At 41.8% G+C, this 12,751-nt stretch overlaps 2 protein-coding genes across 2 annotated transcripts; both read left to right on the forward strand.

The window, feature by feature from the left end:
• Positions 1–1,006: 1,006 nt before the first annotated feature.
• tshba (thyroid stimulating hormone subunit beta a) lies at positions 1,007–3,080 on the forward strand (the record flags this gene model as incomplete). The annotated part of the gene is made up of 2 exons (XM_080791115.1): positions 1,007–1,168; positions 2,811–3,080. The coding sequence occupies 2 exons, from the start codon at positions 1,007–1,009 to the stop codon at positions 3,078–3,080; spliced, it is 432 nt and encodes a 143-aa protein (XP_080647241.1).
• A 4,021-nt stretch (positions 3,081–7,101) lies between these two features.
• slc25a55a (solute carrier family 25 member 55a) lies at positions 7,102–12,605 on the forward strand. The gene is made up of 10 exons (XM_080785934.1): positions 7,102–7,248; positions 7,921–8,030; positions 8,258–8,383; positions 8,846–8,901; positions 10,184–10,274; positions 10,370–10,488; positions 10,598–10,784; positions 10,914–11,068; positions 11,176–11,251; positions 11,345–12,605. The coding sequence occupies exons 2-10, from the start codon at positions 8,011–8,013 to the stop codon at positions 11,505–11,507; spliced, it is 993 nt and encodes a 330-aa protein (XP_080642060.1). The 5' UTR covers positions 7,102–7,248; positions 7,921–8,010; the 3' UTR covers positions 11,508–12,605.
• The last annotated feature ends 146 nt before the right edge of the window (positions 12,606–12,751 follow it).

Here is a 12,751-nt window from a genome sequence, read left to right on the forward strand (position 1 = left end):
GGAGTTGGAACCGGAGACCAATTGGGTCTCCATTGACCTGCTGAGCGCTGTTCAGAGGTGGACAGCCAATGGGGCTCTTTAAAGTCCTCAAACACTGTGGACGTTTCTGCTTTTTTAGCTAGATCTCAGTGTTTAGCCAGTTCTGTGTAACTTTCTGGCTTCCTTACTCAGTAACTTTGAACTTTTTGCTTAATGATTGATGCACATTGTTAGTCTCTGTTATGGACTCTCCCTATAACACACCACACATGGGGCGGCAGTGGTTCAGGGGCAGAGTGGCCGGCAGAGCAGCTGTGATGGCAACCGTGAGGCTCCCAGTTCGATCCTGGGCTCCCCCAGAGGCAGCGTCGAAGCGTCCTTGAGCAAGACTCTGAACCCCTAATTACTCCTGATGTGCAGGTTGGGGGTGCCTTGCATGGTTTCCTCCACCATCAGTGTATGAATGGGCAAATGTAATGCACAATTAAAGCACCTTGGATAAAGGACCGTTTATATGGCCTTGGATAAAGGACCATTTTGTTGCTGATTATAGTCACTTTTATTTTTGTGACATCTAGTGGCTATTGCCTGCACTACATCTAACACACAGTGGTTTGTGGTACAGTAGCCAGCTAGTAAGCCTACTGTAAAGGTTCAGTCAGGGACCAACACTATAATGATTTCCTGTCTATATGGAGGAGAGGATATCATTAATGCATGTCATTCACATAATGGACTGTGGAACTTGTGATGCAGAACTACCCCTTCCATCATTGACAAGAGATAATCGACTGTCTGGGATAAAGGTGGATTATGATGTTCATATAAATACTTATTATACTGATCGGAAAATATGTGATCTTCATTCACAAGGTATCATCCGAACCAGACGGTGTCCACATCTCCCCAGGTGAGCGATCTCCAACTCATACGAGAAGAGCAGCAACAATGTACCAAAACATTGCATGATTTTTTTTTATCTGTCCTGTTTGTCTTTCCAGCGCCTAGAACCGATCGTTTGGCTTCCATGGATTCTTCTGTTATCATCTGCGGCCTCCTTTGCTTGCTGTTCAGCTCAGCCGTTCCCATGTGCACGCCCACTGATTATACTCTGTATGTGGAAAAGCCAGAGTGTGACTTCTGTGTGGCAATCAACACTACCATTTGCAGGGGGTTCTGCTATTCCAGGGTATGTGCACCACACTTTTCAATGAAATATCAAACAATATCAATGTCAGACCGTGACCGTATATAGGCTACCTGTTGAGGTATAATTTGAAATTCGGGCAAGTCACATATTACTTAAATATTGTATGTATGCTGATGGACAGTTTGTAATTGTTGAGGATACTGCAATTATTTTGATGATGAATGATAAACAATTTGTATGTGTGGATTTGTACCTATGTCCCGTATGACATGTGTAACATTGAAGGCCACGGTGGAAATAAATACTGTACTAAACTGCCTTGCTCTACACAGTCTACACAGGAATGCTGAGGCTCATCACAAGGGCACCTCAGCGACCATGAGATGATAGTCAATTAAATTAAACTATACTTGCAGAAGGCTTCAATCGCAAAAACGTCAATTATTTGACTACATTAATAATTACTCATGTGAATATAATACAATTGAAGTATTGAAGTCTGTGACATATATTCAGGGTGAAGAAGAGCTGTAGTGTTCAACTGACTTCCTATAACACCTGAGCCTCCTATCGGTTTATGTCCATTCAAAGATTACAATCACCGTTTCTCTCGTCCTCCAATTAATTGTATATTCCTCCTCCGGCAGAATTTAAACTGAAACCGACAGCTCTATATCGCACGCAGCTGTCTTGTTGCATCCCACCACCACCATTTTCCTCCCCTCCTCCTTAGATTTGAGATGAGTTAGGTTACAGTGAATTAAACAACCAAATACAAATAATAAAAGGGAAGTGTAAACAGCTCAACCTATAGGTCTCTATGGGGCTGATATCACGCTCTGGGTGAATAAGCTGGACAATTATACATCTCACTCTCTAATAGAGAGTGATAATTGTAGCAGGCACACATGTCTTGTTGAGAACCAAATACTTTATGGGTTTTCAACAGGTGGTCAGTCCGTGGACCACTGGTGGTCCGTGAAGGTGTTGCATGTGGTCCCTGACCATGCATTTAGTAATGTAGGAAAGTGAAGATTCGTATTTGAATTTATTGTATTGGGTTAGGGTTAGAGAAAGTATGAGAAACAATGCAGTAAATGATCTGGTGACAAATGATGATGTGTCGATGTTGTCAGTTACTGGGGTGTCAAGAACTTCCACAGAAAAGTGAGTTAGAATCTCAAGGGAAACCGTACCGGATTGCCTGGTTTGAGTCACCATTATAAGGAAATGTGCCCATAATCAATCGCAAGTGTCTGCTTACTCATATAGAATAAGTTACAATGAACAGCAACATGAGTTTAATATGGAAGGTTAATTTCTTTACCCCACAACACGACCATTTCCCCCCTCCCAACACAACAATGGTCCCCAGGTTAATTCTCAGTCAGGGTGGTGGTCGCCAGGTTAATTCTCAGTCAGGGTGGTGGTCCCCAGGTTGATTCTCAGTCAGGGTGGTGGTCCCTGGTTCATAATCAGTTGAAAACCACTGCGTTATTCTCAGGAAATGCACCGTGTTTTAACGTAGTCCCCCCCCCCCCCCCCACCAAAGAACATATTTGCCTTTGTTTGAAGTAATTCTGCCAACTCAAGAGATTCAATCTCTTACATTAGCTAATTGCAAGTAAAGTAATTCAGTTGACAATGTGTGTCTTTCTTTCCTCCTTGCACAAATCAACAGGACAGCAATGTGAAAGATTTAGTGGGGCCGCGCTTCCTCATCCAGACGGGCTGTACCTATGACACGGTGGAGTACCACACAGCCATATTGCCCGGCTGTCCCGCTGACACTAATCCGCTCTTCACTTACCCCGTGGCCCTCAGCTGCCACTGTGGTTCCTGCAAGACTGACAGCGATGAGTGCGCCCAAAGGACCGGCGGGGACGGCGCTCGGACGTGCACCAAGCCACGGAGACATATCTACCCGCGCAACTACATGCTGCCCATCTGATTCTTCAAACGAGTTTGTTTGCTCGTTGTCGTTCATTACATACATACATAGGACCACAATGGAAACAAGTCCTCAGGACTTTTTTTAGCTCAAATGTCTGACGGTACCCTGTGCTGTTTATATTTCTGTCTACTACAGTATTCAATCAATCGATAAATTAAAACTACACTTGAAATTATTCAAGGTTCAAGAAAGGCATTTGGCATTTTGCTGTGATTTTATAATAGGCCTATCAACTGTGTCTGTACTGTTACTCATTGTACCATCTTGATATGCCATATGGATCTGTCCAGCCGGATGTGTCCTTTTTGAGTGGTGCAACCATAGGGTGAAGCACTCCAATACAATGCCCAGCAATGTGTGTCCCTGGCTGGGTCTGCCTCTGGGTCTGTCCGTCTGAGCATGGAAATATAGAGTTATAGCGTCCGTTCACCACCAAGTGTCACTGTTGCGCACACACACACACACACACACACACACACACACACACACACACACACACTGTACTGTACTGTACTGTACTGTACTGTACTGTACTGTACTGTACTGTACTGTACTGTACTGTACTGTACTGTACTGTACTGTACTGTACTGTACTGTGTGTGTGTGTGTGTGTGTGTGTGTGTGTGTGGGCTTGTAGGTCAGCTTTAAAGACACTAGCAAAAAGCAGGCTCCACACCAACTCACAGCGCGTTTTGCATCGTTTCAACTGCCCGTGTGAACGTACCAGCAGGAACGCACTGAAAGCCTGGTGACGCAAGGTTAGGAACACACAGAGGCAAGTGGTGGTTAGCCAAACATTAGCCTTTCTATGGCCGAGGGTAGTTAGACTGGTGGGGATGGGCAACAGCAACAACAACAACAATGATTCAACAAGGGGCCGCATGGCAGCCCACTGGGTCCAGTATCTATTTCTGTCTGGGGAGGGTCAGGGTTACTTGTTTTCAACGAAAATAAAAGCCTGGCTGGTCTACCGAGGATACTTAAATCAAACGGCACACCTGGCCATTTCAAACGGCACACTAAAGTGCCGTGGCACACAGTACAGTACAGTACAGTACAGTACAGTACAGTACAGTACAGTACAGTACAGTACAGTACAGTACAGTACAGTACAGTACAGTGTACCACTCACTTCAGACGGGTCTGAAGTGAGTGGGCCCCTCCAATGCATGGCTTTTGAAGATTACTATTATGGCAGCCAAGTCTATGGGATTTTGAATGTTTGTTTAAGAATACGTAAATCGTTTGCCAGCCAGGAGTTTGAGAATATTACAATGTTTGTTAGAGCACTTAGGACGTAAATTGTTTGCCAGCCAAGTCTATGGACTTTAATGTATATTTAGGGCACTAAATGTGGCTGATATAAATACAGTGGGTGCCCCTCACTTCATTACTTTAGTTAATGTCCTGTGACTGACTGCTCCTATGACTCAATGAACCAATACCCTGAATGCAATTCAATTAAAGCCATGGATTCTCTAAATATAGTTCCCTGACCATCTGCATCAGACTTAATCAAGCTGTACTACTGGATGTGATGTTGTTGTCACACAGCAACACAAAGCATTGTTTACTGTATATAGACCATGAAGCTTCGGTCACTTGACACTGCGCTGCTCACTTCACTCGTGCTGATATGAGCCCTGACCTTAGATACTCTATAGGCCCTATGACAAGCAGTCACCTGACCACAGTGACTCATCCGTACTGGCAAGGATTGAACAGAGAGACTAGCCCCAACACTGATGATTGTCACTGATGATGATTTCCACACATGCAAAATGAGGCGCGTGTGGTCCTGGAACCCACAAAGGTAATCCGGGAAGACAGCTGTCATGGTGTTTATTAATAGACCACCAACTGTAGGCCCACCAACAGTAAGGGGGGGGGGGGGGGGGTAAACTGTATGATACACTCATCATGTGGAATACTATTACTGTATCCCTACTATTGTATTCTGAATAGAATAGCATAGCTCTCCATTCTGGTGGAGGTGATATCTGATTATGCTGCCTAAATGTGCATACAGTAAAGCCTAAAAAGCTGATAGAATACACATGCACATCACTTGTCGGGGTGCTGCTGGGGTTAAGTCAAGACATTCTCAGGAAGAAATACCAGTCCTGCACGGACACATGCTCCAATGCATGTGTATGACAGCTTCGTCAGGTCCTGACAAAGAGCGCAGGCTTGAAATACGTCAGTAGAAAATTGTGCGGCATGTGACTGTTCTGGATCTATTCTTCTTCCCGTTCTAAATCAGTCAGACATATCCGATAACAAGCTGAAATACCCTGGTGTGTTGTTGTGTTGTTTTGAACACCAAAAGCCCTTATACTAGAGGATAGATAAAGCAATGGATGAGATGGAATTTGCCTCACTAAGCACTCTTAGGCAACAACTATGTGGGGCACATACCTATCACTCTTCCATTCAGACAAACCTTTATAACGTTCTGTATTGTTATTCACACAGAAAAGAATACAAAGAACTTCCTATCCTATCCTAATTAACTAACATTCGGTTGAGAGGGTTATTATGGCTCCAATGCACCAAAGGAGACATGGTTGTACACTCTCTCCCAAAGAGCAACAGTAGGGGTTGGCAAATACAGGAAGTGGGGTGGCATGGGGATGGGGAGAGAGTAAATAAATTGGGGAAAACTGAAATCAGTTAACAAATAATACAAGGTATTACTATTAAGGGTAGGGTATGTGGTTTTCTTTTCTTTTTAATAAGTATTAAATAGTTCTCAGCTGTGTTCAGTAACACAATTAAGGATCCCCATCCTTCCAGCTCTTGATTAAACATAAAATCGGATTAAACAAGTGAAATTGGAAGTGAAGACACAAATAATTGAGCAGACAAAATCGGAACTGCGACACTATCACAATATAGTGATTACAAAACATTTACCTTTTAGCAAAACATTATTTATTATTATTATTATTATTATTATTATTATTATTATTATTATTAATTTATTTTAAGCCTTTAAGTGCCTTAAAATTAATCAGCACAATGTTCAAATTAGCCACTCCGGGAAGATATATATGATCTTCTCCTGTGTTTTGTATTGGCTATAATAAGGCAACACATTTTGCAGCTACATTGATTGTTGATTGTTGCTTAGAATGTGTTAAATCATCATATTCCATGTACAAATAAATAAAAACCATCATGAGGTAGGCTAACAAATGTCACAAACGTGGCCCTTTCTAAAGGCTGGGCCAAATGAGGCACCATATGTGCAGTGTTATTGCCCAATTGCCCAATTATAGCACTTGGTTGACCCTTTGTCATTGTAGCCTACATGTGTTCTTTCGTTTAAATAAAGTTTGAGTTGAGTTGAGTCCTGACTCCTCGTGACTCCTTGTTGGATAAGGGCCAAGTGATTACTAAATTATAGTGTAATTGTGTAAAATTGTGCCATTTATGTCAACTTACATAATAAATAATCCTACCTTGCCTTATTAGGTGACCTACATTTCTGAAAGTTATGTTCGGCTGCATAATTTGCCTGCATTGTTAATGTTAAACCTGTTCTAAATGCCTCTAGGCATATATTCATGTCTGAACACCTCTCTCTAGGAAGATAAAGTGGGCATGCGGACTTTGCGGAGGCGGAGCCTGAAATAGTAAATTCCTTTACGTCTGGGCAAACCTAGTAGTTTTATGCGCATTAAATACAAATACACCTCCAAACATGATGAAATGATAATGTTGTTGTGACAACAAACTTGAACAAAGGCATGTCCAGAGTGAGAGTAGACAATGGACTGGCCGTGGGTCGGTGACAGTTCGTCACCCAAAGTGAATGCTGTAATTTTCTCGTTGAGTAAAACTGATCCTGGATATGTTCCGGTATTAAATGCCCATTTATGGGGGGGTTGGGACCACGTACGGACGTTTTTTTTAGCCAATCAATGGCCAGCGTGGAAATGAAAGGTGTACCTTATTGGCTGGATCAGCTCAGCCGTCCAGACATGGGTTAAACCCCGCCTCTCCACACTTGAAAGTGAATGGAAATTTCCACCGCTTGTCCTCTTCTTACTTATTTGAGTGCCGGGTCGGAGAAGTGGCATTTCTGCAACCAACCAACTACACGTAACACCGTACACGAGATAATAACGAACAACTTAACTGCAAGAAACATCTGTTTTAGGTGAGTAACAAATGCTCAATTATTGTATTGACTAGAATCACTAGATGATAGTCTTTCTTTCGTATCGCCAAGCTAGCGCCCATGTCAGAAATGGGTATTCCCGCCGGGTGTACTGATGTACAGAACCAAAACAGGTTACTGTTTTGTGTTTCTTTCTGATATTTGATTGTGTACGTACCGGGGCAACTATTTGTTAAATACTTTCATAGACCGTTAGACACTGTCTGCAGATGACAACAGTGAACCACGCTCTCCTCCAAGATGACAGAAGTGTGTGTGTGGGGGAGGGGCGACGGTTGTGGAACACATTTGTGTTTAATTTATTGTTTCATCAAGTAACATTAATACTTAAAGTAAGTTTACATTCAACCCATCGTTGGATTCTTTCCCCCCTCCTGCTTTACCTGACAATGCCCGCAACCTCGCCCATTCTTTTGACGCGAAGTGTAATTTGACTGAACGACTGCCCATTTTTGGAGTAACGGAATGTGTGTCACGACACGCCCACCGAGTGTCATGATACTAGTCTGTGTGTATTAGATTAGACAAAGCCGCTAATGTTTGCGTGGGGTGGATAGGCTTAGTGTGTAACCTGTCTCCTCGCATCAATGTTATCAGATGTGTGTCAGTGTGTTTGGCTGCCTGTGAACTCATACAATGATCCCCTTTTAGGATTCTGTTCATTCAAGTCCACTTGGAATCTACTACTACTTCCACATCTTCCACGTTATCCTTCTATTGTACACTTTCCTAAAAGTCAACATGCCTCAACAGCAGATCAGGTAAATATTTCCGTTCATCATTCACTGTCATTTTTCATATATATTAATTTAATAAGCAGATCATAATAATAATTAAAATAGCAGATCTAAGCTCACAACACCTCGATTCGTGTGCGCTTGTATGTCTGCAATGACAATGAAAATAGGGCCTACGCTTTATCTAATTTAATAATGTATCTTTGTGGTATGGTGTTTATATTCTAACGCATTTGCTTTTCCTCTCACAGCCTGCCAGCCAAACTCATTAATGGGGGTATTGCTGGTATAGTTGGGGTTACATGCGTGTTCCCCATTGACCTGGCAAAGACGAGGTTACAGAACCAGAGACCAGGGCAGCAGGTCTACAAAAACATGTGAGTTTTCTTCTGTAATGTTGTCATTGGTATTCAGTACTTGATGATGTAGTGTATGATGCTGCTTTAAGGTTTGACACACACACACATGGTCATTTGAAATTGAAATATGTGTCACTGTGACACGTTTCCAAGTTCATTTTAAACCTCATGGTCAACTATGTCAACTATCCCATTATTGTGTACCATTCCTGACCAGTGAGTAGCCTAATCCTTTGGAATGTGCAGTGCCAGTGAGAGTGGAAATGTACCACAACATTAACCCTTTGAGCAGAGCAGCCATCTTTTTTTCTGTAGGGGAAATTGCGAAAGTTACTGGGCTGTGATATAGATTATTATTTTCATATCTGGGGTTTTTGTGATCTACACTTAACACATGGAAATGCAAGTATGTGTCTCTCTCTCTCTCTGTCTCTACATCTATATATTATTTATGAATCTAATCATTTTTCTTTTGTAAAGGGTGGACTGCCTCATCAAGACAGTTCGATCTGAAGGCTACTTTGGAATGTATAGAGGTAAGACTAAAACTTACCTAAAACATTTGGCTCTGTTGTCTGCCATAAAAATAACGATAATCTTATAATTGTCTGGTATGATTTTGGGATGATGCCTAGATTTGGAATCTAATGTTTCTATATTTCAGTGCATGGCTTACTTATAATAATACTTACTTAATAATAATAATGATAATTGGTGTACAGAATGTAGGCAAATGATGTAGGTAAGACAGTCTCATATAAACCAGATTTGCAATTTTGTCCCCTAGAAGATTGTTTTAAACTGTTATGTAGCATTTATGCAGTCGGTAGAAATTGGAATGCATTAACTGCTTAGTACTTTAATGTAATAGGAAAAACTAGGTTTGCGGTTTGTTTGCATCTGTGCTTTTCATATTACAGACTTGGGTCCCCCTGGGATATTGAAGGCTAGCCGATAAGGCGCAGCCACGCTGGAGGCAAAGCTTTTAAATGGTTCTTACAATACTGCTCTATTTAAACCTAGGCACAGTTACTGTTTTGTTTTTTTTATTTTCCTTATTTGTTCTGTATTTTGACTCCTTAACTAGATTAACACATCTTTCACTCTTTCGCTTGTTTTGGCTATCCCTCAACTCTCTGTCCAAAGTCTGTCATGAAATACCCATGTCTTGACCACAGATTGTGCTCCCACAGCTTGAATACTCTTGCACTGTTATAATTATTATGTGTTGTGAAAATGGCACATGGCTACAGCACATGGCTTTACTCTGATCCAAGTTTATTCAAAGTCTGAGGGGGCAGAATGTCTGGTCCTTTTTTGAGACACGTGGATTCAGCCAATCCTTTTTACTAACCTCTCCCAATTCATTTTCATGTAGCACTCGTCTCTAAATCTTTGTTCATAACCTCGTCTCTAAATCTTTGTTCTTGACTCGTAGATCCCATTTATATTCCATTCTCATAAAGCCCTTCATGTATCGTGTTAAGAAAACATAATTCTGGTCTTTTCTTTCTGAGCTTCTGCATCCCCCCCCATAAATTATTCATAGTTTATTCTTCATTGACCGTGATACCTATGCTCGTCTCTCACCCCTGTCATTGAAATTATTTATTTAAATTAATCCCCCTCCATTAATCATCACCATGTCTGATAATACTGAGTTCCGCATTTGTTATTGTATTTGATTATTCCTCTTTTGATTACATTCAAATGATGGGATGATAATGGTGGGGAATGCTTTCTGGTGATGTTGTGACATGTCATGTTGATAAGCTGGTCTGTAAGCGCATCACTTAGCAGTATTCTTTTCATTCTCAGGTGCTGCTGTAAATCTGACCCTGGTCACCCCAGAGAAGGCAATCAAGCTAGCGGCCAATGACTTTTTCCGCCAACACTTAAACAAAGATGGGTAAGCGATGTGGTTTGCCCCTTGAAAATCACAATGCCTCAAATCCCATGACGTGAATTATCTAAGCTGTCTGTCTGTCTGTCTGCTTCCTTCAGGAAAGGGTTGACTGTGTTCAAAGAGATGCTTGCAGGTTGTGGTGCTGGCATGTGCCAAGTTGTCATCACAACGCCCATGGAAATGCTCAAGATACAGCTGCAGGATGCAGGCAGACTAGGTGAGCAAACGGGAACAACCATCCTCTTGAGACTGTCCACTGTGTAGTACTGTATTTCATAAATTAAAAAATAAAAAATAAAATAATGTGTAACACTTCTTCTGTACAGTGGCACAGCAGAGAGTGCCAGTTGTGATGTCCCCCACGAAGCTGGTGGCCACCAACACGATGCTCAGCCGATCTTACAACGTGGTGCCAGCCCCCCGGGCAGTGTCTGCAATTGCGATTGCCAGGGAGCTGTTTCAAACCCAGGGCGTCCAGGGGCTCTACAAAGGCCTGGGAGCCACTATCTTGAGGTAGGCCTCGCACTGATTGTTGTCTTTCAACTAACAACTTTGATCCTAAGACTTTGCAATTTTGAAATGGGGAAACAAATTCTCATTGGTTTAAAAAAATATTATAATATGTCTCTCTTTTTCTTATAGAGATGTTCCCTTCTCAATGGTCTACTTCCCCCTGTTTGCCAACCTGAATCTCCTGGGTAAACCCAGTATAGACGAGTCCTCGCCCTTCTACTGGGCCTTCCTCTCTGGCTGTGTGGCTGGATCTACTGCTGCAATTGCTGTTAACCCTGTTGATGGTGAGTTTCACCATGCATTCACACATTTTGTGTCTATTCTATGAAGCAGAATCAGTTATACATCAGTTATTGTTGGCTGTTACTAATGTAGTTCCACCTCCCCCCAGTGGTGAAAACCAGACTGCAGTCTATGAACAAAGCAGCAAACGAGGAGACCTACAACAGTGTTGCAGATTGCATGAGGTAAGACAAACGGGACCATCCTTGCCCTGTGTTAGCTGATGTTCTGTTGTTGCAGTCATTGTAATGTCTCCCTTATGTGTGCCTGCTCCACAGAAAGATCATGCGGAGTGAGGGACCATCTGCCTTCATGAAAGGCGCGGGTTGCCGGGCACTGGTCATCGCGCCACTGTTTGGCATCGCACAGGTCATGTACTTTGTTGGCGTTGGAGAATATATCCTGGACAATTATTCTCCCATGAGGGTGCTATCGCCGTAAGCACTTATACAGTCAACCACACCTACAGTAGCAGTAGCTATAGCTGGCTATGCACAGGACCCACTTCTGATCGAAGTACATCAGTTACTGGCAGCTACAGCATCAGTAAAGGACCATCTCTGTAATCCACAGATTAAAATAAGAAAAGCCTGCTCTTATTTGTCAGTTGACCGTCAGTGTTAAAGGGAAGGGAGTTTTTTTTAAACTTCCTGTATGGTCAACTGACTGTGTTGCACTTCCATACCTTCTACGTGCTGTGACCAATTTTGGCCTTTTGAAGCCACCAGCCTTATTGGACTAGGAGTTGAGGGCTGCAGTATTTTCTTTTTGATGCTAGCCGCAGTCCTTTGTCTCTCTCCCTCTGTGAGGGAGTGGAGATTGGAATTACTTCAGCTAAGTGACAAGACGAGAAAAAAAATGTTATAAAATATTATATATTTGTTTCCCTTTTTTTTTTTTTTTGAATATGTAAGATACACTTGCATGGTTGATACATTTAGTGTGATTTTATTTTCTCTGAATTTAATTGCAACCTCGAGTCTTTGAGTGAAAAGTACTGTACTTACAGTTTGGAGAAAAAAATAGGGTCTTTGAGTGAAAAGTACCATACTTACAGTTTGGAGAAAAATGGGGCCTAACCTTTTCCTCATAAGAAATGTGACTGACACTCATCTGAGTCATGGACCACATGGTTCACGAAACCATGACAACCTGTTATGTACTTGTTATGAGCTTGATCCTGCAGTAGTTTTTATTAAACTATCAACAGCCTTTATCCGTTATTGAACCAAATACATGAGCTGTATTTATGCACCGTATGATACTTGTGTGCATGTTTGTCCTCATGACTTTAGAGTTTACCTTAAGTTGAGAGGGTAACAAAATAAACTTGAAGCATATTTTCCACTGTTTGGTAGCAGGTAGACCCTGACTCTGAAGTCAACCATCTTTTTGGTGTATGCCTTAACTTACCTCATGGCCAAAATGAGCACTTGCCTATACATTGTGCATTTGGAACTGTTACCATATTTTCTGTGTTATTTTTGTGTATTCCGTTTCATTTTTGTATGCAACTATATTAAACTTATCCTAAAAGCAGCACCTGTGTCAATGAGGTTTTTTACAGCGAGATCGATATCTTAGCACATGTAACGATTATAGCCCAATGAATAAAAAGTTGATGGTATTAAAGGTAAAAGAAAAATTCAGGCGTGTTCAAATCAGCTATTTGTTATTTCAAAGTT

The sequence above is a fragment of the Protomyctophum bolini genome (assembly GCF_963924005.1).
Source record: "Protomyctophum bolini genome assembly, chromosome: 2".
Taxonomy (NCBI): domain Eukaryota; kingdom Metazoa; phylum Chordata; class Actinopteri; order Myctophiformes; family Myctophidae; genus Protomyctophum; species Protomyctophum bolini.